The following is a 27,302-nucleotide window of genomic DNA, read 5'->3' as shown; positions in this document are numbered from 1 at the left end:
AAGTTCTCATCTAGGTCGTTAACGAGATCGTTGGTAGGTGTGAAACATACAGACCCATCCTGCCCAGCAGGACTCCCAACGAGCCAAAAATGGCCCAGGACATTCAGCAACAACCAACGATCTCACAGCAGGAGGCGGATTGTTGGTACGTGTCAAACATAACGAGATCGCTGGTGAAGTCGTTGTTTCGTCACAGAAACTGTGACGTACCAACGATGTCGTTATCGATCTCGTTATGTGTGAAGTGCCCTTTACACTAGACTCAATGAAACGAAACAATGAGAGGCTTATCCCCCATTTATAAACAAAATATCTTCATGTCCAGCTGAATGTTAAGAAACTTTAACCCTTGCTAGGCACTAACAGAGTCCGTGTCGTCACAGGGGCCTGACTGAATAATTCTAGCGCAAGGTTCCTGAAATCTATTCCTTCACTTGTACAGTCCTGAGAGCCTTGTATCTCATGAAGCCATTGGAAGGTAGAAAATGATACACAACCTCCCACTCTGCAAGATACAGCACAGTCAACCATATCAGATTGTTCATGACACCTCTGATTAAATTGCTGACCTATGTATGCCAGCAATATCATGTTAGGCAGGTCTATCAGTGCACATGTTAAGAGGCGGGGCCATTTGAAATGGCTGCCTCCTTCCAGTAAATTGCATATTGCTCAACTGTCCTAAACAACTTCATTGTACCATCTAGCGCAGAGGTTTCAAACACGCGGGCCACATGCGGCCCATTAGGCTACTTCTTGCGGCCCCTTTGATGATTGTGGCCGGTGCAGAGGCTGCAGCATTCAGCGCTTTATTTCAGACGATTTGCCGTCACTGCACGGAGTCAAGCTCTGTGCACAGCTATGCAGCCGCCAGTCAATCAGAGATCAGTAAGTGAAGCGTATGACGTCACCTGCTGCCTCTGATCAGCCGGTAGCTGCCCATGGAATATTTGTGCACAGAGCTTGACTCTGCGCAGTGCGTCTGAAGTAAAGTGCTGACTGACTGCGGCACCAGGTGCATGAACACCAAGGGGGCTGTGGGCCGCAAGAAGAGGAAACAAGGGAACCGAGGACAGCTAGGTGAGAAGGGCGGTGATGTATCCTGCAGCCCCCAGGCCAAGTTTCGGGGATTGCAGTGCTCGGGCTGGCAGCCGCACTTTCCTCGCTGCTGGCAGTTAAATTCATGCCTGCACATAGCGTTCTCTGCTGAGTGTTGCGTCCAGGGCAAGTTCATCTGTGGGTGGAGCTTCCGTCTCACAGATGAAGAGAGGAGCCGAAGCACCAACATCCTGCCGAGCTGTCTGTCCCCCCAACCCCAGCGCTGCCTGATTACCCCCTGGAACTGTCTGTCCCCCAACCCCATTGTTGCCTGTAACGGTCTCCCCCAATCGCAGTGCTGCCTGTAGAACTGTCTGTCCCCCCCAACCCCAATCCTGCTTGTATACCTCTAAAGAACTATCTGTACCCTCCCAACCCCAGCGCTGCCTGTATGCACCCAGAACGGTCTGTACCCCCAACCCCAGTGATGCCTGTATACCTCCCCAGAACTGTCTGACCCCCTCCTCCAACCCCAGCATTGCCTGTATACCCTCAGAACTGTGCTTCCCCCACTCCAGTGCTAAATACCCCAAGCTCTGTGTGTGAAGAATGGCACAATAGGTGAGACTACAGTCATGGCCAAAAGTTTTGAGAATGCTACAAATATTAATTTTTACAAAGTCTACTGCTTAAGTTTTTCTAATGGCAATTTGCATATACTCCAGAATGTCATAAAGAGTGATCAGCTTAACAGCAATTACTTGCAAAGTCAATATTGGCTAAGAAAATGAACTTTAACCCCCAAAACACATTTCAACATCATTGCATTCCTGCCTTAAAAGGAGCAGCTAACATTGTTTTAGTGATTGTTCCATTAACACAGGTGTGGGTGTTGATGAGGACAGGGCTGGCGATCAATCAGTCATGATTAAGTAAGAATGACACCACTGGACACTTTAAAAGGAGGCTGGTGCTTGGTATCATTGTTTCTCTTCAGTTAACCATGGTTATCTCTAAAGAAACACGTGCAGCCATCATTGCTCTGTACAAAAATGGCCTAACAGGGAAGAGTATCGCAGCTACAAAGATTGCACCTCAGTCAACAATCTATCGCATCATCAAGAACTTCAAGGAGAGAGCTTCCATTGTTGCCAAAAAGGCTCCTGGGCGCCCAAGAAGGACCAGCAAACGCCAGGACCGTATCTTAAAACTGTTTCAGCTGCGGGATCGGACTACCAAGCTAGCTCAACAATGGCAGCAGGCTGGTGTGAGTGCTTCTGCACGCACTGTGAGGAGGAGACTCTTTGAGCAAGGCCTGGTTTCAAGGAGGGCAGCAAAGAAGCCACTTCTCTCCAGAAAAAACATCAGGGACCGACTGATATTCTGCAAAAGGTACAGGGAGTGGACTGCTGGGGACTGGGGTAAAGTCATTTTCTCAGATGAATCCCCTTTTCGATTGTTTGGGACATCTGGAAAACAGCTTATTAGGAGAAGAAGAGGTGAGTGCTACCACCAGTCTTGTCTCATGCCAACTGTTAAGCATCCTGAAACGATTCATGTGTGGGGTTGCTTCTCAGCCAAGGGAATCGGCTCACTCACAGTCTTGCCTAAAAACACAGCCATGAATAAAGAATGGTGCCAGAATGTCCTCCAAGAGCAACTTCACCCAACTGTCCAAGAGCAGTTTGGCGCCCAACAATGCCTTTTCCAGCATGATGGAGCACCTTGCCATAAAGCAAAGGTGATCACTAAATGGCTCATGGAACAAAACATTGAGATTTTGGGTCCATGGCCTGGAAACTCCCCAGATCTTAATCCCATTGAGAACTTGTGGGCAATCATCAAGAGACGGGTGGACAAACAAAAACCAACAAATTCTGGCAAAATGCAAGCATTGCTTATGCAAGAATGGACAGCTATCAGTCAGGGTTTGGTCCAGAAGTTGATTGAGAGCATGCCAGGGAGAATTGCAGAGGTCCTGAAGAAGAAGGGTCAACACTGCAAATATTGACTTGCTGCATTAACTCATTCTAACTGTCAATATAACCTTTTGGTACTCATAATATGATTGCAATTATATTTCTGTATGTGATGTAAACATCAGACAAACACAATTAACCCCTTCACGACCATGGACGGATATATCCGTCATGGAGCGTATCCCAATAATAATAATAATAATAATAATATCCCAGGCGGCGGCGGTCGGCACACATATCAGCTGTTTTCAACAGCTGACATGTGTGCCTGCTAGCCGCAGGTGGAATCGCTTCCACCCGCGGCCATTAACCCCTTAAATCTTGCTGCCAAAGTCTGGCAGCAAGATCTAAATGCGCGCGGCCATGTTTTTTACTTACCGCCGCCCCCACCGGAAGTCACGTGCGTGATCACGTGACTATCGGTGGTTGCCATCGTAGCACAGGGTCATGTGATGACGCCTGCAGCTATGATGTTTCACTTTCGTTTTCCCTCGGCACGGAACAGAGGGAAAAAGAAAGTGACTGTATCTGCTGTTTACAGCTGTATAGCTGTGATCAGCAGATAGATAATAGCGATCGGATTGCTGATCGCTATAGCCCCCTAGGGGGACTAGTAAAATAAAAAAAAAAGTTTTAAAAAATAAAACAAAAAACCTAAAAGTTCAAATCACCCCCCTTTCCCCCCATTGAAAATTAAAGGGTTAAAAATAAATAAATATACACTTATTTGGTATCGCCGCTTTCAGAAATGCCCGATCTATCAAAGTATAAAATCAATTAACCTGATTGGTGATTTAGTGGCAAAAAAATTCCAAACGCCAAAATTACGTTTTTTGGTCGCCGCAAGTTTTACGCAAAATGCAATAACAGGCGATCAAAAGGTAGCATCTGCGCAAAAATGGTACCATTAGAAACGTCAGCTCGAGATGCAAAAAATAAGCCGTCACTGAGCCATAGATCCCAAAAAATAAGAACGCTACGTGTTTCTGAAAATGGCGCAAAACGTGCGCCACTTTTATTGGACAAACTTGCGAATTTTTTTTAACCCCTTAGATACAAGTGAACCTATACATGTTTGGTGTCTACAAAGTCGCACCGACCTCAGGCATCATACCCACACATCAGTTTTACCATATATTGAACACCGTGAATAAAACATCCCAAAAACTATTGTGCCATCACACTTTTTTTGCAATTTTTCCGCATTTGGAATTTTTTTGCTGTTTTACAGTACACCATATGGTAAAAGTTATGGTTTCATTTAAAAGTACAACTTGTCCCGCAAAAAACAAGCCCTCATATGGCAAGATTGAAGGAAAAATAAAAAAGTTACGGTTCTCGTAAACAAAAAACAAAAACAAAAACGCAAAAACGGAAAGTGCCCCGGGGCTGAAGGGGTTAAAAACCAGAGGGCAACAGATCATGTGAAAATATAATTTTGGTGTCATTCTCAAAAATTTTGGCCATGACTGTACTATAGGGCATTGCTACAAGAAGAGGACCAGAAAAGTGGACATTGATACAAGAAGAGCACCAGCGTTGGCACATTTGTAAGAGGGGACAATGATGGGCACATTACTACAGAATGAGGACCAGGATGCGGTACATTACTTAAAGATGAGGACCAGGCTGGAAAAATTACTACAAGATGTTGGCCAAAATTACCACATGGTGCTAATTGTAATATTATAAAAAAAGAACAAAATGTAAAAAAATAAATAAAAATAAAGCATGATTATTTTCACCATTAAAAATGTTTGTTTTTTTTATATACAGTACAGACCAAAAGTTTGGACACACCTTCTCATCTCTAGAACAACTATTAAGAGGAGACTTTGTGCAGCAGGCCTTCATGGTAAAATAGCTGCTAGGAAACCACTGCTAAGGACAGGCAACACGCAGAAGGGCTAAAGAACACAAGGAATGGACATTAGACCAGTGGAAATCTGTGCTTTAGTCTGATGAGTCCAAATGTGAGATCTTTGGATCCAACCACCGTGTCTTTGTAGAAAAGGTGAACGGATGGACTCTACATGGCTGGTTCCCACCGTGAAGCATGGAGGAGGAGGTGAGATAATGTGGGGGTGTTTTGCTGGTGACACTGTTGGGCATTTATTCAAAATTGAAGGCATACTGAACCAGCATGCCTACCACAGCATCTTGCAGTGGCGTGCTATTCCATCCTGTTTGCGTTTAGTTGGACCATAATTTATTTTTCAACAGGACAATGACCCCAAACACACCTCCAGGCTGTGTAAGGGCTATTTGACTAAGAAGGAAAGTGATGGGGTGCTACACAGTCACCAGACCTGAACCCAATCGAGATGGTTTGGGGTGAGCTGGACCGCATAGTGAAGGCAAATGGGCCAACAAGTGCTAAGCATCTCTGGGAACTCCTTCAAGACTGTTGGAAAACCATTTCCGGTGACTACCTCTTGAAGCTCATCAAGAGAATGCCAAGAGTGTGCAAAGTAGAAATGAAAGCAAAAGGTGGCTACTTTGAAGAACCTAGAATATAAGACACATTTTCAGTTGTTTCACACTTTAAGTATTTCATTTCACATGTTTTAATTCATAGTTTTGATGCCTTCAATGTGAATCTACAATTTTCAGAGTCATGAAAATAAAGAAAACTCTTTGAATGAGGAGGTGTGTCCAAACGTTTGGTCTGTACTGTATAAACAAAAAAAAGTGCATGTTTATTATAATAAACAAGCAAAATCTGTTCAAAAACAGTGATCCAAAGTTGTAAAGAGAAATAAATGGTACCACTAAAAACGTCACATGGCCCTGCAAAGAATGCGGCCCCCCAAATTATTATTTTTTCTATTTGCGGCCCATATACCCAGCTGAGTATGAGACCCCTGATCTAGCAGCTGTTCTTGTAGTTTTGTCATATACAGGTGAATGAAACATCACTAGAATACCAAGAACAGACACTCCTAAACCAGCGGCACTGTGCAAAATAGAACAGACACTTACAACTGTAAATTAAAGTGGGTCATTGGTGGTGACAACACATCTCTTTCTACAGGATAAGTGAGAAATGGTACAACTGAGACCAGTGATTTTCAGAACGAATAACTTTTATTTAGTTGGAATGGCAGTGAGCGTGCCGGACCAATACTCCATTCCTCTATGTGGCTAGGCTTCTCCCAGCAGCCCTATAAAGAATGGCAGTGAGCGTGCTGGACCTCCACTCCATTCCTCTTTGTGGCTAGGCTTCTCCCAGCAGCACTATAAAGAATGGCAGTGATCGTGCTGGACCAATACTCCATTCTTCTATGTGGCTAGGCTTCTCCCAGCAGCACTATAAAGAATGGCAGTGATCGTGCTGGACCAATACTTCAGTGTGGCTAGGCTTCTCCCAGCAGCCCTATAAAGAATGGCAGTAAGAGTGCTGGACCAATACTCCATTCTTCTATGTGGCTAGGCTTCTCCCAGCAGCCCTATAAAGAATGGCAGTAAGAGTGCTGGACCAATACTCCATTCTTCTATGTGGCTAGGCTTCTCCCAGCAGCCCTATAAAGAATGGCAGTAAGAGTGCTGGACCAATACTCCATTCTTCTATGTGGCTAGGCTTCTCCCAGCAGCCATATAAAAAATGGCAGTGAGCGTGCTGGACCAATACTCCATTCTCCTGTGTGGCTAGGCTTCTCCCAGCAGCCCTATAAAGAATGGCAGTAAGAGTGCTGGACCAATACTCCATTCTTCTATGTGGCTAGGCTTCTCCCAGCAGCCATATAAAGAATGGCAGTGAGCGTGCTGGACCAATACTCCATTCTCCTGTGTGGCTAGGCTTCTCCCAGCAGCCCTATAAAGAATGGCAGTAAGAGAGCTGGACCAATACTCCATTCTTCTATGTGGCTAGGATTTTCCCAGCAGCCATATAAAGAATGGCAGTAAGAGTGCTGGACCAATACTCCATTCTTCTATGTGGCTAGGCTTCTCCCAGCAGCCCTATAAAGAATGGCAGTAAGAGTGCTGGACCAATACTCCATTCTTCTATGTGGCTAGGCTTCTCCCAGCAGCCCTATAAATAATGGCAGTAAGAGTGCTGGACCAATACTCCATTCTTCTATGTGGCTAGGCTTCTCCCAGCAGCCCTATAAAGAATGGCAGTAAGAGAGCTGGACCAATACTCCATTCTTCTATGTGGCTAGGATTCTCCCAGCAGCCATATAAAGAATGGCAGTGAGCGTGCTGGACCAATACTCCATTCTCCTGTGTGGCTAGGCTTCTCCCAGCAGCCCTATAAAGAATGGCAGTAAGAGTGCTGGACCAATACTCCATTCTTCTATGTGGCTAGGCTTCTCCCAGCAGCCCTATAAAGAATGGCAGTGAGCGTTCTGGGCCTCCACTCCATTCTTCTGTATGGCTATATGCCTGTAATCCTAAACTAACTATCCTCCACCAGCTATCCCTACACTGAATGCAGGTAGCAGCGGTTTTACCTTCGAAAAGACAGTATGTAGCCCTGAGAAGAACTTTTGTTTTAATGGTGCAGCAGCGGTATACAGTTGCTGCTATACCAATTCAATACTGCCTATTTTCCGGCTCTAAAGTCATCTCTCCCTCCTTCAACTCTTCCTAAACTGATTCCAGAGAACAGTGTGCCAAGCAGAGAACAGTGTGCCGAGCATCATGTCATCGGGTCTTACATAAGACCTGATGAAGCGGTGCAGCCCACCAATCACAGCAATGCCAGTGATCAACTTGTTTTGCTTTTTAAAGCCGCAAAAATGCGGGGCGGATACTCAAACGAGTGTCTCGAGCATCCAGATGCTCAATCAAGTATCGAGCAATTGCAAGCATGCTCACTCATCATTAGTCCTAACAGGAGGCCATACATTCTGCTGAATTCAATATTATATACCTAACAAGAACCCATACATTAGAATGTCCTCACATATACAGTACACCTGGAAGGAGCCCATACATTTGGATATCCTCATTCATGTATACCTGGAATTAGCCCATACATTCTGATGTCCTCATTAATATATATCTGACAGGGGCCCATATATAATGTCAACAATATGCACCTGGAAGGAGCCCATAAATCTGAAATCCTCAGTAATATACACCTGGAAGGAACCCGTGCATTCTAGCGTCTTCAGTAGTGAGTCTGTTACAATGTACGGGCTGCAGTCAGGTCCTGGAAGGAGCCCGTACAGCTAAAATACTCAGTAATTAGACTGTGACCCCTGATGGGCAGGGTCCTCTCTCCTCCTGTACCAGTCTGTCTTGTATTGTTCATGATTATTGTACTTGTTTTTATGTGTACGCTTTTCACTTGTAATGCACCATGGAATAAATGGTGCTATAATAATAAAATAATATACACCTGGAAGGAGCCCGTACATTCCAGTGTCTTCAGTAGGGAATCAGCTAGAATGTACGGGCTGCAGTCAGGATCTGGAAGGACCCCGTATATCTGAAATCCTCAATAATAGACACCTGGAAGGAGTCCATACATTCTAGTGTCTTCAGTAATGAAACAGCTAGAATGTACAGGCTGCAGTCAGGACCTTGAAGGAGACCGTATATCTGAAATCCTCAGTAATATACACCTGGAAGGAGCCCGTACATTCTAGTGAAGCGACCGGTGGTAGGGCCGCGGGTGTGTGTGTATGCTCTATTACAACAAAATCCCCATACTCAGATTTTACCGGTAGTAACATTTCTTTACTAGGAAGCATATTTATAATACAATCAACCGAACTATCTGCGCACATGTGTATAGTGGAGTCCCCGGATCTTCACTCCTTCCGGGTACGCAGCAAGAAGAAAGGAAAAAAACAACAAAGAAATGGCGGCAACTTTCCCTAACTTTCCCTACAATCACGTACCAGTCTATCCCAGAAGAAGATGCCGCTCCCACGTCGCAGGCCTGGAGTCTCACGATGATGGATCCCGGTGCAGCGCTGAAGGGATGCAGCTCCTCGGTCTTTTCCTTTGATCTTCTCCCACTGGTAACAGATTCTAGTCAGTCTTTTAGTCCCGGGGCACGCCGAACAGAAGAAGGGAGGTCACAGCCCCTGCACTTGCACTCAGGGTGCGATGCTCTGCAGTCCGGTTAGATCCCTCGTGAAAACAAAGTCCTGCAGACCGGGAATGGCAGAAACCACTTCCACAGGGTGATTCCTCCAAGACTCCGGTGGCAAAAGAGCCCTCTGTTCAGGAAGACCACACGCAGCTCTCCTCTGGCTGAGCTCTGGAGCTGAACAAAACTTCCCGCACTTTTTCTTCCTGGTTCAAACACACAAGCTGCAGTAGGGGATTTCCCACCTCTGTGTTTGTGGTTGCACAGTCTGACACTGTCCCCTTGTGGGCAAGTGCTGAAGCAATATTCAAATCCACTTCTACATTAATGATGCAGTCTGAATTGTTGATCCCATTACATACCCCCCCACTTAAAGGTTGGCAGTCCCTGTCAACTACCGTCGGTTCCCAGGCAGCGATGACTGCAGATGTCACAGGGGTTGGTTGAGAAGTGGGCCATACATACTGGTCCCTGTAAGACTGCCCGGGCGGGATCCCAGCAGTGGTGCGGTCAGTGCGTCTCAAGGGTCGGTTGTTCCCTTCCCTGTCACTGTCTTTACGCCCCACTTCACTCAGCACTCCGGGGGAAGAACTGGGTTGTGTAGGTGGGTCACCGGTCTCAGAGTCGACATGATCACTATGCTGGGAAACGTCCGTGACGTCACTCGTGTTGGCAGCGTCACCCCCTCCGGGTACTGTGGTAGGGGAGTCAGGCTGGGATCGGCAGGAACGCAACATATTTCGGTGCACAGTGCGAATGTTGCGACTGTCTTCACCCTGCACTCGGTATACGTGCCCGTTGGGGTAGGGGCGTTCGATTACCCGGTAGACTTCAGTCTCCCACTTGGCTCGAAGTTTCCCTTGTGGCTTCTTGATACGGAGCAAGACTAGCTGTCCTAACTTCAAGGGTTGCTCTTGCACGGGGAGTGGGTCAGCATGTATCTGGCCCCGGATTTGTTGGCTCACCAGCCGGTGTACAGTCTCCATCTTCTGTTGGTGAGCATTTAGCCAGGAGGGGTAGTTATGGCAGACATCATCTCCAGGGCGGAATAGGTTCAGGTCATGGACCCCTTTTCCGGGGCGGCCAAAGAGAAGGGTGTGTGGGGTGTAACCAGTCACGGAGTGGACCTGGTTGTTGTAGGCCCATACTAGATCGGGAAGGAATTGGGGCCATTGGTCTTTCTTATCATCGGCCAAGGTGCGGATCAGCTGGAGTAGAGTCCGGTTGAAGCGTTCACATGCACCGTTCCCTTGTGGGTGGTAAGGAGTGGTCCTCGACTTCTGGATCCCATACATCCGATGCAGCTCTTTGATGACTCGGCCTTCGAAACAAGCCCCCTGGTCGGAGTGCAACCTCTCCGGGCACCCGTAGACGTGGATGAACTGTCGACAGATGGCCCGAGCAGCCGATTCAGCCGTCTGGTCTTTGGTAGCGACCGCGACAGCGAATTTTGTGAAGTGATCCACCATGACTAGGCAGTACTGATAGCCACTGCTCGCCGTCCCAATCAGCAGATAGTCCACCATCAACAGCTCAAGGGGCCTGGATGTTTTAATTGTCTGAACAGGTGCACGCTGCTCAGGGGACTTGTGTAGTTCACAGGTGCGACAGGTCTGGCAGACGTCTTCAACCAGCTTGCGGAGCCCCGGACAATAGATGGACTGTTGAATCCACCGAAAGGTCTTGTCTATTCCAAAGTGCCCATTCCTTTTGTGGGCTTGGGCCACCATCTCACGGGCCAATTGATCAGGCACCGCAACTTGTGTGCATTCCTCCAGCATGTGCGACAAGAGAACCTTCCGGTATAGCACTCCTTCTCTCAGAATCAGCCGGTCCCACTGACTGAGCAGGGTCAAGGTCCCGGTAGACAGTCGTGCCCGTATATCGGCGGGAGGCTTCTGCTGCCGCTTCACCCATTGTTTGAGTAGAGCCCATTCAGGGTTCTGGTCCTGGAGCCTGCACCGCTCCTGGGGTGGCAAGGCGACCCCCACTGGAGTTCAAGCTTCGCCCACAACGAACTGGCGGTAATCCACCATCTGTTGGGCGAGCTTTGCAAAGTCAGGCGTCTCGTCCCCTTCTAATTCTTCATCCCGGTCTCGGTTGAGTAAGGGGTATGACACTCTAGAAAGGCTGTCCGCATTTTGATTCTCAGCTCCAGCCCTATATTTGATCTTGTAATTGAACTTGGAGAGCCGAGCCATCCAACGCTGCTCCATGACTCCGAGCTTCGCATTTTCTAAGTGGGCCAACGGGTTGTTATCGGTCAGGACTAGTACTTTAGCCCCCGTGAGGTATCCTGCAAATTTTTCCGCCATAGCCCACGTTAGGGCCAACAGCTCCAGCCGGAACGAGCTATAATTGGTGGGGTTCTTCTCGCCCTCATGTAGGGACCGACTGGCATAGGCTATGACCCATTCCTTGCCTTCTTGGACCTGTGAAAGTACTGCCCCTAGACCCTGTAGACTGGCATCGGTGTGTAGTTGGAAGGGCAGGTTGTAGTCCGCATATGCCAGGATGGGGGGAGACGTTAAGACACCCTTTAGAGCTTGGAAGGACTCTTCCTGGCTGGGTCCCCAGCTGATGGGTCGTCCTCTGGGGCTGTTGGCGGTCCCTCGAAGCAGGTCATGCAAGGGTGCAGCAAGCCGGGCGAAGTTTTTGACGAACCGGCGGTAGTAGCCGGCCAACCCCAGGAAAGCCCTGACCTCCTTGACGTTTGTGGGCTGTGGCCAATCCCGTACGGTGGCTATCTTCTATGAAGATGGCTGGACACCTTCGGCTGAGATCCGGTGGCCCAGGTAATTGATCTCGGGCTGCAGAAGACGGCACTTGCTGGGTTTCAACTTCAGGCCATGTTCTCTCAACCTACTGAAAACACGGCCCAGCTGCTGCAGGTGTTCTTCAAATGTGGCCGAATAGACTACAATGTCGTCCAGGTAGATGAGGGTGAAGTCGAAGTTGAAGTCTCCCAAGCAGCGCTCCATCAGCCGCTGGAAAGTCCCTGGCGCGTTGTTCAGACCAAAGGGCATCCGGTCGAACTCGTACAGGCCCATGGGTAAGATGAAAGCAGTCTTCTCTCTATCTTTCTCATGCATAGGTACCTGCCAATATCCGCTGGCCAGATCCAACGAAGAGAAGTATTTGGCTTTCTTCAGGGCTGTCAGGGATTCTTCGATCCTTGGCAAAGGGTATGAGTCCCGGATGGTGCAAGCATTCAAACGGCAGTAGTCCACACAGAATCTCAGGGATCCGTCCTTCTTCTTGACTAACACCACCGGTGCAGCCCAGGGGCTCTGGCTTTCTCGTACCACTCCAGCATGTAACATGGAATTCAGGAGATTTTTCACTTCTTGGTATTGCTGGGGAGGAATTTGGCGGTACCTTTCACGGATAGGAGCAGTGTCACCGGTGGGGATTTCGTGCTTGATACTGGTGGTGCACCCAAAGTCGGTGTCATGCCGGGCAAAGGACGCCTGATGCTCTTGAAGTAGCTCTTCCACCTGGGATACCTCCCGTTTGGAGTATTGGGATACGTCCAACTGACACTTCTCTCGTAGTTCTCGCCCCGCATTGGTGTCACCCGCGACAGCGGCCATGGCAGAGACCGTCACTGTCCAATCTCCCTCTGTAGACGGTATAAACTGGAGGGGGCTCATAGGGTTCACCTCTTCGGTTAGAGCGTAGACTCGGGCGAGCTGTGTCCCGGCTTCTAGGTCAACGCTCACGTTAGCCGTGTTGCCCAGCCTGATAGGAATTCTTCCCTTTCTCACTACTGCTAGAGTTCGAGCGACGAGTGGATTCAGCTTCCCTTCCTTCGGGGTGCGCGGCTCAATCAGCACCTCCACGCCTTCAAGCTGTCTCGTGGTGCTAAGGGGTAGTGAGATAACTGTCTCTTTCCCAGCCGGTAAGGTGATCCTAGTATGGCGGGGTACGGTGATCGTAGTCAGCGGCAGTTGTTCTTCTGTCATTCGCTGGAGGTTGCAGGTCCGGATCACTTGCTGAAAGGCACGGCGGGTGGCCCTATGTGCGGTCACTTCTTGCCAGTACTTGGGCCCCCTCTTGGTAAACAACACCAGATTCAGGTCTTTCAAGATGTTCATCCCAATAATCATGGGCGTTTCTGATCCAAAGCCTTCCCTGACCACGATTATCCCTCTCTTCCCGAGATCTTGGCCACAGATTTCGGTGTTCATCCAGGCAACTCCTGTCACCGGAATGGGTAGATTATTGGCTGCTTTGATCTTGATGGCGGTATCAGGGTCATAGGCAACCCGTGGCTTTAGACATTCTTCGTAGAACTGCTCGGAGATGGTGGATACCTGAGACCCAGTATCCATTAACCCTTGTACGGCGATCCCTTCCAGTAATACCTCCAGGGTGGGGCTATTTGATGCAAGTTTGTTCCATGGCTGGCTCTGCTTTCCTACACCCCTCTCTTTGGCATCCCCTGCCGAGTGAGCCTCTTTGGCAGGGGCGTCTAGTTTAAAGGCGGCCACTGTTGTGGGACATGACTTGCTGGTTCTGGTAGATCGGACTGTGGATGAACTTGAAAGTTCTGGGGTCAACGGTTGGCTCTATGGCGGGGATCGCCGCATGTCCAGCATCTTCCCATCGGCCGGCTGGGTTGTTGTCTCGCTTGCCGGCCCGCCTGTTGATCTAGGGTGAGCTGTAACACCTGTTTCTGCAACTCTGCCACCATCTGTTTCAGTTCTTCCGTGTTGCTGTTCGGAGTCCCGATACCAGATATGGACCTGCAAGCCGCGGTATATGTCTGTGTCTCCACGACAGGTCCCCTTGAACGTTCTATAGCTTCTTGTTTGACCTCAGCGAATGTAAAGGCCGGATTTATCCGGAGTAGATCTTGCAATGAGCGGTTAAGGTACAGGTCTCTCAATCCGGTCACAAACTGATCTCTCAACACCAGGTCACGGGCACCCGTACTAGCTATCTGTTCTTCTTTTCTACAGGCTTGTTCTAGCAGCACTTGAAGGGCATTGGCATATTGAGGAATGTCCTCTGACTCGAGTTGAGTACGCCGGAAGAACATATAGCGCAACGTTCCCGCATATGTGGTCGGCCCATAGGTGTTCTCCAGCACCCGCACCAAGTCATCCAACGTACGCTGGCCCCTAACCGTCTCCAGCCTGACTGTCGTCCACGCTTCCCCCTCTAATGTTAGCATGGCCATTTCTGCTAAGGTCTTAGGATCAGTGTTATACATTTCCCCCACTATCTTAAGTTGTTCAGTCCATTCAGTTACAGGATAGTTCCGTCCGTCAAACTTTCTCACCTGATTGACAATAGACGGCGGGGGAGCTGTCCGGTTATAAGTTACTACCGGGGGATGATTTTGTTGGTCACACATCTTGCCGACTACGCCACATGAAGCGACCGGTGGTAGGGCCGCAGGTGTGTGTGTATGCTCTATTCCAACAAAATCCCCATACTCAGATTTTACCGGTAGTAACATTTCTTTACTAGGAAGCATATTTATAATACAATCAACCGAACTATGTGCGCACATGTGTATAGTGGAGTCCCCGGATCTTCACTCCTTCCGGGTACGCAGCAAGAAGAAAGGAAAAAAACAACAAAGAAATGGCGGCAACTTTCACTAACTTTCCCTACAATCACGTACCAGTCTATCCCAGAAGAAGATGCCGCTCCCACGTCGCAGGCCTGGAGTCTCACGATGATGGGTCCCGGTGCAGCGCTGAAGGGATGCAGCTCCTCGGTCTTTTCCTTTGATCTTCTCCCACTGGTAACAGATTCTAGTCAGTCTTTTAGTCCCGGGGCACGCCGAACAGAAGAAGGGAGGTCACAGCCCCTGCACTTGCACTCAGGGTGCAATGCTCTGCAGTCCGGTTAGATCCTTGGTGAAAACAAAGTCCTGCAGACCGGGAATGGCAGAAACCACTTCCACAGGGTGATTCCTCCAAGACTCCGGTGGCAAAAGAGCCCTCTGTTCAGGAAGACCACACGCAGCTCTCCTCTGGCTGAGCTCCGGAGCTGAACAAAACTTCCCGCACTTTTTCTTCCTGGTTCAAACACACAAGCTGCAGTAGGGGATTTCCCACCTCTGTGTTTGTGTTTGCACAGTCTGACACTGCCCCCTTGTGGGCAAGTGCTGAAGCAATATTCAAATCCACTTCTACATTAATGATGCAGTCTGAATTGTTGATTCCATTACACTAGTGTCTTAAGTAGTGAAACAGCTAGAATGTACAGGCTGCAGTCAAGCCCAGGAAGGAGTCTATACATTCTAGCTTCTTCAGTAGTGAGTCAGCTACAATTTACAGGCTCATTTCAGATCATTACTGCAGCCTGTACATTCTAGCTAATTCACTACTGAAGGAGCTAGAATGTACGGGCTCCTTCCTGGGCATAACTACAGCCTGTACATTCTAGGCTCAACCCTCTGGAAACAGTGCGCTGTGTGATAGGACCTAAACCTCGTGAAACGGCCAAGCCACTCTATTTAAAGGTGCAGTGGCACTGATACAGTTCATAGTATTGTAGGTCCGAGTGGGCCCCCTCTGAGCACAGGGCCCGGGGCGACCTCACCCTCTGCCCCCGCCTCCCGCTAGCTACACTACTGCCCTACACTGAATGAAGCAAACAGCTGTATTAATAAGGAATATAATAGACGTAGCCCTGAAATTGACTTTTGGTTTTAGGAGGCAGCAGCAAGAATTGTAAGGTAATAATCCCTGCCTATATGCCTGTAATCCAAACCTATCCCTCCTCAGCAGCTATCCCTACACTGGGCGATAGATGCAACTTTTACAAACCTCTATGTGAGTTAATTTCTTTTTTTTCAATCAATTGTTGAGACCTTGCTTTCTTTCATTAAGGATACAAAAGATCTTCTGAAATTGCATGGCTAAGGGTACTTTCACACTTGCTTTGGGTACACATCGGGTTACTAAGCAATGCGCTTTGCCTAGTTAACCTGGCTACGGGTGCAAGGAGCCAGCGCTAAGCGGTGTACGCTGGTAACCAAGGTAAATATCGGGTAACCAAGCAAAGTGCTTTGCTTAGTTACCCGATATTTACCCTGGCTACGAGAGCGACTGTGAGCGATCAGCTAATCACCCGGCGACCGGCTGCTGTGAGCGATCAGCTGATCACCCGGCGACCGGCTGCTGTGAGCGATCAGCTGATCACCCGGCGACCGGCTGCTGTGAGCGATCGGCTGATCACCCGGCGACCGGCTGCTGTGTGCGATCAGCTAATCACCTGGTGACCGGCTGCTGTGAGCGATCAGCTGATCACCCGATGACCGGCTGCTGTGAGCGATCAGCTGATCACCCGGTGACCGGCTGCTGTGAGCGATCAGCTGATCACCCGGCTACTGTGAGCGATCAGCTAATCACCCGACGACCGGCTGCTGTGAGCGATCAGCTGATCACCCGGCGACCGGCTGCTGTGAGCGATCAGCTAATCACCTGGCGACCGGCTGCTGTGAGTGATCAGCTGATCACCCGGCTACTGTGAGCGATCAGCTAATCAACCGACGACCGGCTGCTGTGAGCGATCAGCTGATCACCCGGCGACCGGCTGCTGTGAGCGATCAGCTAATCACCTGGCGACCGGCTGCTGTGAGTGATCAGCTGATCACCCGGCTACTGTGAGCGATCAGCTAATCACCCGACGACCGGCTGCTGTGAGCGATCAGCTGATCACCCGGCCACCGGCTGCTGTGAGCGATCAGCTAATCACCTGGCGACCGGCTGCTGTGAGTGATCAGCTGATCACCCGGCTACTGTGAGCGATCAGCTAATCAACCGACGACCGGCTGCTGTGAGCGATCAGCTGATCACCCGGCGACCGGCTGCTGTGAGCGATCAGCTAATCACCTGGCGACCGGCTGCTGTGAGCGATCAGCTGATCACCCGGCAACTGTGAGCGATCAGCTAATCACCCAGCGACTGGCTGCTGTGAGCGATCAGCTGATCACCCAGCGACCGGCTGCTGTGAGCGATCGGCTGATCACCCGGCGACCGGCTGCTGTGTGCAATCAGCTGATCACCCGGCGACCGGCTGCTGTGTGCGATCAGCTGATCACCCGGCAACTGTGAGCGATCAGCTAATCACCCAGCGACTGGCTGCTGTGAGCGATCAGCTGATCACCCAGCGACCGGCTGCTGTGAGCGATCAGCTGATCACCCGGCCACCGGCTGCTGTGAGCGATCAGCTAATCACCTGGCGACCGGCTGCTGTGAGTGATCAGCTGATCACCCGGCTACTGTGAGCGATCAGCTAATCAACCGACGACCGGCTGCTGTGAGCGATCAGCTGATCACCCGGCGACCGGCTGCTGTGAGCGATCAGCTAATCACCTGGCGACCGGCTGCTGTGAGCGATCAGCTGATCACCCGGCAACTGTGAGCGATCAGCTAATCACCCAGCGACTGGCTGCTGTGAGCGATCAGCTGATCACCCAGCGACCGGCTGCTGTGAGCGATCGGCTGATCACCCGGCGACCGGCTGCTGTGTGCAATCAGCTGATCACCCGGCGACCGGCTGCTGTGTGCGATCAGCTGATCACCCGGCAACTGTGAGCGATCAGCTAATCACCCAGCGACCGGCTGCTGTGAGCGATCGGCTGATCACCCGGCGACCGGCTGCTGTGTGCAATCAGCTGATCACCCGGCGACCGGCTGCTGTGTGCGATCAGCTGATCACCCGGCGACCGGCTGCTGTGTGTGATCAGCTGATGGTTCACAATAGTTTGCCGCCGGTAAAACTGTAAAGAAGAAAAAAAAAAAAAAAGATTCCATTGTTTTGTACGATCTGTTGCATCCGTTGTGCCACTAAATGCAACACATCCGTTGTATCTGTCACACAACGCAATGCAACAGATGTTGTTCAACACAAGTGTGAAACTAGCCTTACACATCGGAGATGCCATGATGTTGATCATGTGTGATGTTGTTGAATCATTGAATACATCATTGAAATAGGATTTTTTTTTTCATTTCAAGAGCTCCCTCTACCTGTAGTTCCTGGGTACTGCAATGGGGTTGGTTTGCGCATATACAAATCTTTTCCTGGGGCTTTGGGAGAGGGGGACCTTTGTTACTGAGCCAGACCCATGATTCAGTATGTCCACTTCTAGCGCTGCTAGATCACTGACATTGTATTGATATTGGAAGATATAGGTGACCCTGGTAATTTTGTGTGCCATCTTAACAGATATGATTATAACATGAAGCTAACATATTCTGAGAGTCGCACTTCTGTTGATTTCCTTCACTTATCCATACAGGTGGATCATTTTGGATACCTACAGACTGACATTCATAGGACGCAAACTGCAGCTAATAATTTCACTTATATCATCACATCCCGCTCATTTGATTAGAAATATACGGTACCAACTGGACAGTTCTTACGAGCACGCAGGATCAATGATTCTAGGTACTATAAACAAGGACTAGATCTGACTACCCAATTTTAGGAATGGGGATGCAGCCAACAGTGTATTGATCAAGCAAGAAGGAGCGCAAAACAAACAAAACACTGACTTGTTAACCCGCAAAAAAAACCAGACGATAAAATGAATCTAAGGCCCCATTCACACATCCGTGTCTCCGGTATGTGTGACGTCCATTTTCACATATATCGGAGACATGAGCACATGTAGACCCTTTAAAATTAATGGTTTTGCGCACATGTGCGTGTTTTCCCATGGACCGTGTGGAGCATACGTGTGTCTGTGTGCTCCAGACAAAGACAGGTCCGTTTTTTTCTCCTGTAGCATGGGTGTCACACGGACCGCACACTGATGTCATCCGTGTGACATCAGTCTGACACGTACTGGAGAAAACACACATGTCTCTGAAATAAAAGGAATTTCTATACTTGTATACTCATTTTCTCCAGCTCTGCAGTCTCTGCCGCTGCTGTCACTTGCTGCCAACCCCCGCTCATTATGATCATCGCATATGCATGACACAGAGGACCGGAAGCAGCAGCAGCGGGGAGTCAGCAGGGCCACAGACCGTAGATCAGCACCATGGACAGCAGCGCCAGGGACAGGTGAGCAGGAAGTTCCTGTTCTCCGTGTATTATCACGGATAACACACGGAGAACGCACGTGTGCCAAAATCACGGCACACGGGCGGCAATACGCACCTTTTACATGTCCGTGCAAAACGTGCGTGGTTTTCACGGACGTGTGAAAGAGACCTAATAATGTCACATTCATGCAAACATATAAAATAAATAGCCACTCAATAGCTTCAAATCCAATTTTATTAAATATGCAATAAATATACAATAAAATTGTTTTTAACAATGAATATGGAAAACGCATCAGTAATAAGTGTTGTATAAATGATCACTCTTAAACTCTTCACGACCTATAACGTATATGTTAGAGTTATTGGCGGGAGCCCAATAACCATGGGCCTCCCCAGCCTGAGAATACCAGACCCCAGTCGTCTGCTTTACCTTGGCTGGTGATCCAAAACAGAGGTCCCCATATAAACATGGGCCTCCCCAGCCTGAGAATACCAGACCCCAGCTGTCTGCTTTACCTTGGCTGGTGATCCAATTTTGGTCGGATTTCACGTTTTTGTATTTAAATTATTTAATTTTAAACCCTTCACGACCCATGACGGATATATCCATCATGGATCGTGTGAGGTTAATCCCCGCCCCCTGCTGTGGGCAGGTCGCGGCGATCCGCGCACATATCAGCTGTTTTCAACAGCTGACATGTGTGCCTGCATGTTACGAGTGGAATCGCATTCCACCCGCAACATTTATCCCCTTACATTTCGCGGCCATTGCTTTCACTTACCGCCGCCCCCACCGGACGTCACGTGCATGATCACGTGACTTTCGGTGGTTGTCATGGTAGCACAAGGTCATGTGATGACGCCTGTAGGTAGCATCAGTCACTTCCTCTCAGTGCCGGCATAGTGCCAGCACGCAGAGTAAAGCAGTGCATCTGCAGTTCTCAGCTGTGTAGATGAGATCTACAGATAGGGCAGAGCGATCGGATTGTTGATCCATATAGCCCCCTAGGGAGACTAGTAAATAAAAAAAAAAAAGTTTAAAAAAATAAAAAACAAACAAACCTAAACGTTCAAATCACTCCCCTTTTCACCCCATTGAAAATTAAAGGGATAAAATAAAAAGAAATGTACACATATTTGGTATCGCCGCGTTCAGAAATGCCCGATCTATCAAAATGTAAAATCAATTAATCTGATTGGTAAACGGCGTAGCTGCAAAAAAATTCCAAACGCCAAAATTATGTTTTTTGGTCACCACAAGTTTTGCACAAAATGCAATAACAGGCGATCAAAACGTAGCATCTGCGCAAAAATGGTATTGTTAAAAATGTCAGCTTGAGACGCAAAAAATAAGCAGTCACTGAGCCATAGATCCAGAAAAATGAGAACGCTTTGTGTTTCGGAAAATGGCGCAAAACGCACGCCACTTTTATTGGACAATCTTGTGATTTTTTTAACCCCTTAGATACAAGTAAACCTATTCATGTTTGGTGTCAACAAACTCGCACTGACCTCAGGCATCACATAGATACATCAGTTTTACCATATAGTGAACACGGTGAATAAAATATCCCAAAAACTATTGTGCCATCACACTTTTTTTGTAGTTTTTCCACACTTGGAATTTTTGGCTGTTTTCCAGTATACTATATGGTAAAACTCATGGTTTCATTTAAAAGTACAACTCGTCCGGCAAAAAACAAGCCCTCATATGGCAAGATTGACGGAAAAATAAAAAAGTTACGGCTCTCGGAAGAAGGGGAGCAAAAAACAAAACGGAAAAACACAAAATGCCCGGGGGCTGAAGGGGTTAAATAAATAATTGAAAGCAGCATCCCTGGGCGCCCTCTGTTTTGGGTTACCGGTGTGTGGTCTCTGCACAGGTGCGAGATTTCACCAGGGCATGTGGATGGAGCGATCATAATAACAAGACAACAGCTATCAGCGTGGAGAAGAGGGTCAGCAAGAACGACCGAAAGACTTATGCAGGCTTTACACGAGACAATCTATCGCGCGATGCATCGTCGGGGTCACGTTTTTTGTGACGCACATCCGGCATCGCTTGCGACGTCGTTTCATGTGACACCTCCAAGTGACGCAGAATCGGTCACAAATCGTGAGTCGTGTACTCGTCGCTTATTTTTAAAATATTGTTTATTTTTCATGGCGCCGGTTGTTCATCGTACCCGGGGTTGCACACATTGCTCCGTGTGACACCCCGGGAACAATGAATACAGCTTACCTGCGTGGCTCCCGGCCAGCTATGCGGAAGGAAGGAGGTGCGCGGGATGTTTACGTCCCGCTCATCTCCGCCAATCCACTTCTATTGGGCGGCCGCTGTGTGACGTCGCTGTGACGCCGAATGAACCACCCCCTTCAGGAAGAGGATGTTCGCCGCCCACAGTGAGGTCGCTCTGCAGGTAAGTGCGTGTGACGGGGGTTTAACGATTTTGTGCGACACGGGCAACTAATTGACCGTGACGCACAAACGACGGGGGCGGGTACGATCATACCTCCCAACCATCCCGGATACAGCTGGACTATCACGATTTGCAGAGTTTGTCCCGTTGCCCCGGGCGGGAGGCTGTATCCCGTGGCTCCGCCCACCCACTCTCTCCCCGCCTCGCTGCTTTTCCCTCCTACCATCCTAACACGTGTCGTCAGCATTACAGAGCAGAGCGCGCTACGGAAACTAGTCTCTGTCTGCTCTGTGGTCTGTGCTGCTGCTGCTGCTAAGGTAATGAATGTCCCCAGCGCTGATTCCCTCCCCCTCCCCCGGCCCGGAGCCTGTGCTCCTCTAGCTGTTTCTCTGACTCCCGTGTGTTTGTGTCCTGATCTATCGTGTGTGCAGTGTTTGCCTCTCAGTGCTGCAGGCACACGGTAGATCAGGACATTGGGGAGAGGACACAGTGTGTACTTACCACTTGTGTCCTCTCCTGCAGGTGCACAGCACTGGCCAGTAATATGCAAAGATAGAAGCATTGCCAATGCTTCTATCAGCTTACCAACCACATGATCTCCTGCCTGGCAGAGCTGCTGCATCTTACGCTGCTTTCATACCTCCGGTTTTAGCAGAGACGGCCAATCCGGCTCTAAAACATATGCAATGGATGCGGCGACAAAACCGCATCCTTAGCATAAGTTTTTTACATGCGGCCCGGTTTTTGCTGCTTGCGGCAGGCTACTGAGCATGCGCAGTGGAAAAAACCGCATGCGGCATCCATAGGCATGCATTGCAAATCACGCCGCATCGGCCGGACATTTTGCTGGACAAAAAAACGTGCCAGGCACTGTTCCATCCGGCCGCCGCATCGGCTAAATCTGCCGCATGCGGCAAAAACCGGACCGAACGCAAGCCCATGCGGCACAATACGGCACTAATGTAAGTCTATGCAGGAAAAACCGCAACCGGCGGCAAAAAAAAATAGTTGCGTTTTTCCTGCAGAGCGCCGTATTGTGCCGCACGGCAAAAACCGAATGTGTGAAAGCAGCCTTAGGCTACTTTCACACATCAGTTTTTTCCCATCAGGTACAATCCGGAAAAAAAAGGGTAAACCGGATCCGGTATCGCATCCGATTTATCCCCATAGACTTGCATTGTAACCGGATTGTACCTGATGGCTTTGCGGTGCATCCGGTTTTTTCCGGATGCGGCAAAATAATTAAATGCGGCGGCCGGATAGAACGTTCCATGTAACGTTTTTTTGCCCCTTAAAAAAACCGCATTGTGCCGGATCCGGCACAATGCGGCATTGTCTACAATGATTGTCTATGCATGCCGGATCCGGCGCGATGCGGTTTAAACCGGATGCGGTCACCGCATCCGGTTTGTTAAACAGAGCATGCGCAAATTTTTTTTTTTTTTCATCACAAAACATATAAAAGTCTTCTGCACATTCTACACACTTCCTGCCGTTCGTTCCTGCCTTCAAGTTGTGCTGTCCTCCAGTCCAGTGTCCACAGTACTGTCCACAGATCACTGTTCTGAGCTGCGTACATGTACTTAGACATTTTTTTTTTTTTTTTTACAGGTGCAGTGTTGCGGTCAGCGAATCTTCTGGTCCAGCCATTTGCTGTTTCATCGCGTTCTGTCCTGTCCCTGTGTGCGGTTGGGGGAGTACAGTGTTCCTGAGGTAATGTCCACAGTACTGTCCACAGATCACTGTTCTGAGCTGCGTACATGTACTTAGACATTTTTTTTTTTTTTTACAGGTGCAGTGTTGCGGTCAGCGCTTGTTGTGGTCCAGCCAGTTGCTGTTTCATCGCGTTCTGTCCTGTCGCTGTGTGCGGTTGGGGGAGTACAGTGTTCCTGAGGTAATATCCACAGTACTGTCCACAGATCACTGTTCTGAGCTGCGTACATGTACTTAGACATTTTTTTTTTTTTTTACAGGTGCAGTGTTGCGGTCAGCGCTTGTTGTGGTCCAGCCAGTTGCTGTTTCATCGCGTTCTGTCCTGTCCCTGTGTGCGGTTGGGGGAGTACAGTGTTCCTGAGGTAATGTCCACAGTACTGTCCACAGATCACTGTTCTGAGCTGCGTACATGTACTTAGACATTTTTTTTTTTATTTTTTACAGGTGCAGTGTTGCGGTCAGCGCTTGTTGTGGTCCAGCCAGTTGCTGTTTCATCGCGTTCTGTCCTGTCCCTGTGTGCGGTTGGGGGAGTACAGTGTTCCTGAGGTAATGTCCACAGTACTGTCCACAGATCACTGTTCTGAGCTGCGTACATGTACTTAGACTTTTTTTTTTTTTTTTTACAGGTGCAGTGTTGCGGTCAGCGAATCTTCTGGTCCAGCCAGTTGCTGTGGAAGCGAGGCCTGTAAAAAAAAAAAGAGATGTCGTCTTCTGGTAGCCCTCCCTCCTGTTCACAAACTGAGGTATTTTTTTTTTTTTGGTGTTTTTTTTTTAAAGAAAAAAAAAAAGTTTTAAAAAAACTAAATTTACACAGGTTGCAGAAACATCACAGGAGGTGCTGCCAGAAGTGGACGAAAGGGGTGGAGAAATACACGGAGCGGGCGGTCATAGTGTAAGTTTCATACAGGAATTGATTACCACAGCACACCAAACACATAAATAAATAATGGTTTTTTTTTTCTTCACTAAAGGCTTCCACTTCTAGGGCTCACGATAGAGCTCCTCCAAGACCGTCCCAGGGTCGTCGTCGAGGTGGCGGTGGTCATAGTGTAAGAAAATAACATTTTTTTTTTGTTTCATGTCTGTGTGAATTGCTGTCTAATTTTTTTCTTTTTTTTTCCTTTGAACAGGCATCACAGCGTGCTCCCGATTCTGACGGTGAGGAGGCCGGATGTATCAACATCGACCTCCTCATCGATGAAGTTAGAGAGAGGGAGCCGCTGTGGAACATGGCTGACCGCCGCCACGCTGATACTATCGTAACCCGTCGACTCTGGGACGAGGTATGCCACGCAGCGATAGAAGGTTGGGAGGAGCTCAATTCTCGGGCCCAGAAGAAAGCGCGTAAGTATTCACAGTTCAGTAGGTTATGCTGCGGGTTGTAATGTGTTGTATACTAACCACTTTGTGCTTTCCACTTTCAGGTGACAAACTTCAGAAGCGGTGGCGGTCTATCAGGGATCGCTTCAAAAAGGAGTTGAATCAAGAGATGCAGGCCCCGAGTGGATCCGGAGGACGCAGATCGAAGTACCGTTACTTTAGAGCGTTGTCGTTCCTCCGGACAACTATGGTGTGCAGAAGGTAAATATTCCCCACAATATGTACAAAGTATAATAGTTTATGTCTGATCTTTTTTGCCTTTTTTTTTAGTCAGTGCCAATGTATAGCAATTAAATTAATTATTGTTTTGTTTTTCCTCTTTTTAACAGCACTGTCTGCAGCACTCGGGAGCCTGCATCGAACCCGTCAGGAGCGATCCCTGAACAGTCCGCCACTGGGGAACACAGGCACAGACCCCACCCATCTGAACCTTCCCTTTCATCTACATCTGTCCCATCCACCTGCGCTGGAGCTTCCGGTGAGACTTCATTACCTGAAGCTGCTGGTGACGAGATAGCTTTTCCCCTACCCCACCCCTCTGACACTGCTGCCCTCAGTAGAACACCTTTGGGTTCTGGGCGTCAGCGTCATAGGGGTCAGGATAGGAGCTATGCGCCCGAGTTCTTGCATCTAAATGCAGCCTTCCAGAACGCCATTAAATTATTAGCAGAACAATCTAGTTCTGGTTTTAGCTTCATGAAGGCCTCTATGGATAAAAATACACACGAATTGTGCACGCGTCTGGACAGGCTGCATTTAGATGCAAGTAAATCACCCAATCATTGTTTTTTTCAAGCCGTACTCGAGCGCATGGAAAAGCTATCTCCTGACCAGCAGATGCATGTAATGCAAGCCACACAGCAGGCTCTGGCGCAGGTTTCCTCCCAACCACCTCCACCCACCCCTCCTCCAGCACCTGCCCCCCCTCCAGCCATTGTCCCTACTCCCCCTGCTGCCCAGTACCAGCCTGCTGCCCAGTACCAGCCTGCTGCCCAGTACCAGCCTGCTGACCAGTACCAGCCTGCTGCCCAGTACCAGCTCCCAACCACATCTGCCCCTACACTTCCTACCCACTACCACATCTCGCCTTCCACACCCATCATGACCCCAACTCAAGCCACTAATTCACCCGCCACCTCTTCTGTCTCCCAATCCCTCCACTCCACCCCTCAATCCTTACCAAATCCCATCCCATCTCCTGGTTTCCCTCTTGGTTTCTCAACCACACCTTCACCTTCTGTTACTTCCCCACCACCACCACCAACACCACTTTCCACCCTCCATACTCCCACTGTGCGTGTGTTCCCATCTGTCAGCCCCTCCAGTACTATCTCCACCCCAAGCCCAAGATATACTAATTTATAATTTATTTATGTATGTAATAAAAAATAAAACATTTTAGTTGAAATGTATTTATTTGTTCTTGTTTTTTTTTGGGGAGGAATATTATTTTGCAAGTTCAGTTAATAATAAGGTAATACAAAAACATAACATGTTAAAATTTGACGGTGTAAAAATTACAAATTTTTAAAGATATTCAAAGATTAAAATTACCAAGGTTAACAAGATATTTTTTTATTTATTTTTAACTATTTTTATTTCTTATAAAACTAAAGATAAATCTTATACCATTTGATCTTGCCAATCTACTCTACCTTCTGGGGACACAAAATAGTCAGCATATTTGTCACGTATTGTTGAACAGGCAACACTACTCCTAAATCCAGGACTGGTGTAGTCACTCAAAGAGGTGGATTCCAAACTCTGGTCATCCAAGGACAAAGGTTCCTTTGTTAAAACATAATTGTGTAGTACCACACATGCTTTCACTATTTCATCAACAGTTTCAATGTTTAAATTAATCGCTGTTAACAACACTCGCCATTTGCTGGTTAGTATCCCAAAGGAGCATTCCACCATTCTTCTGGCTCTGGATAATCGGTAATTATATATTTTTTGTGTTTGCGTCAATCCACGGCTTGCATATGACTTTAATAGATGTTGGGAGAGTTGAAAGGCTTCGTCGGCCACAAAAACAAAGGGCATTGGGGGCTCACATGTGCCAGGAAGAGGTCTTGCAGGAGGGAAATCAAAAGTATTCCCATAGATTCGCCGCCCCATTGGGGACATTTTAAAGACCTGAGAGTCATTTGATCTCCCATATGCGCCAATGTCCACTGAGATAAATTTGTAGTCCGCATCCGTTATTGCCATTAGGACAATTGAGAAATACTTTTTATAATTGTAGTATTCAGACCCCGAAGCTGCAGGTTTCACAATTCTTATATGTTTGCCGTCCACTGAGCCAAGGCAATTTGGAAACTGACAAATGTTGTAGTATTGTTCGGCAATTGCAAGCCATCTGTCCCTGGTGGGCTGGGGGATGAAATCCTCCTGTAGACAATCCCACAAGGCTCGGCAAGTGTCTCTAATGATTCCCGAGATGGTGGAAATTCCTAGTCGAAACTGGTAGTGAAGGGACGAAAGTGACTCTCCAGTTGCAAGGAATCTGTAAAGGAAAGACAATAATTATAAAAAAATAATAGCAAACACATTACAGTTAAAAGTCAATTTAACAGGAGGATACAATTAAAAAAAAAAACTTACCTAAGCGTAACCAGCAAACGCTCCACGGGTGTTATAGAGTAACGGCAGTAGGTGTCCGTTTTACGTATGTGGTCCGCAACAAGGCCAAGGAGGA

At 48.3% G+C, this 27,302-nt stretch overlaps 1 protein-coding gene across 1 annotated transcript in view; it reads left to right on the top strand.

Moving 5' to 3' along the window:
* The window catches only part of LOC142312731 (uncharacterized), a 29,476-nt gene extending 3,510 nt beyond the window's left edge, over nucleotides 1-25,966 (top strand). The window contains exons 2-9 of the mRNA XM_075351719.1: nucleotides 23,120-23,221; nucleotides 23,301-23,402; nucleotides 23,482-23,583; nucleotides 23,666-23,767; nucleotides 24,193-24,270; nucleotides 24,352-24,565; nucleotides 24,646-24,802; nucleotides 24,931-25,966. Of these exons, the coding sequence (XP_075207834.1) occupies nucleotides 23,120-23,221; nucleotides 23,301-23,402; nucleotides 23,482-23,583; nucleotides 23,666-23,767; nucleotides 24,193-24,270; nucleotides 24,352-24,565; nucleotides 24,646-24,802; nucleotides 24,931-25,966 (1,893 nt within the window). The remainder of the gene's footprint in view (nucleotides 1-23,119; nucleotides 23,222-23,300; nucleotides 23,403-23,481; nucleotides 23,584-23,665; nucleotides 23,768-24,192; nucleotides 24,271-24,351; nucleotides 24,566-24,645; nucleotides 24,803-24,930) is intronic.
* The last annotated feature ends 1,336 nt before the right edge of the window (nucleotides 25,967-27,302 follow it).

Source organism: Anomaloglossus baeobatrachus, chromosome 5 (assembly GCF_048569485.1).
Source record: "Anomaloglossus baeobatrachus isolate aAnoBae1 chromosome 5, aAnoBae1.hap1, whole genome shotgun sequence".
Taxonomy (NCBI): domain Eukaryota; kingdom Metazoa; phylum Chordata; class Amphibia; order Anura; family Aromobatidae; genus Anomaloglossus; species Anomaloglossus baeobatrachus.
Note: the sequence above shows the minus strand (reverse complement) of the source record. Positions and strands in the feature narration are given on the sequence as shown.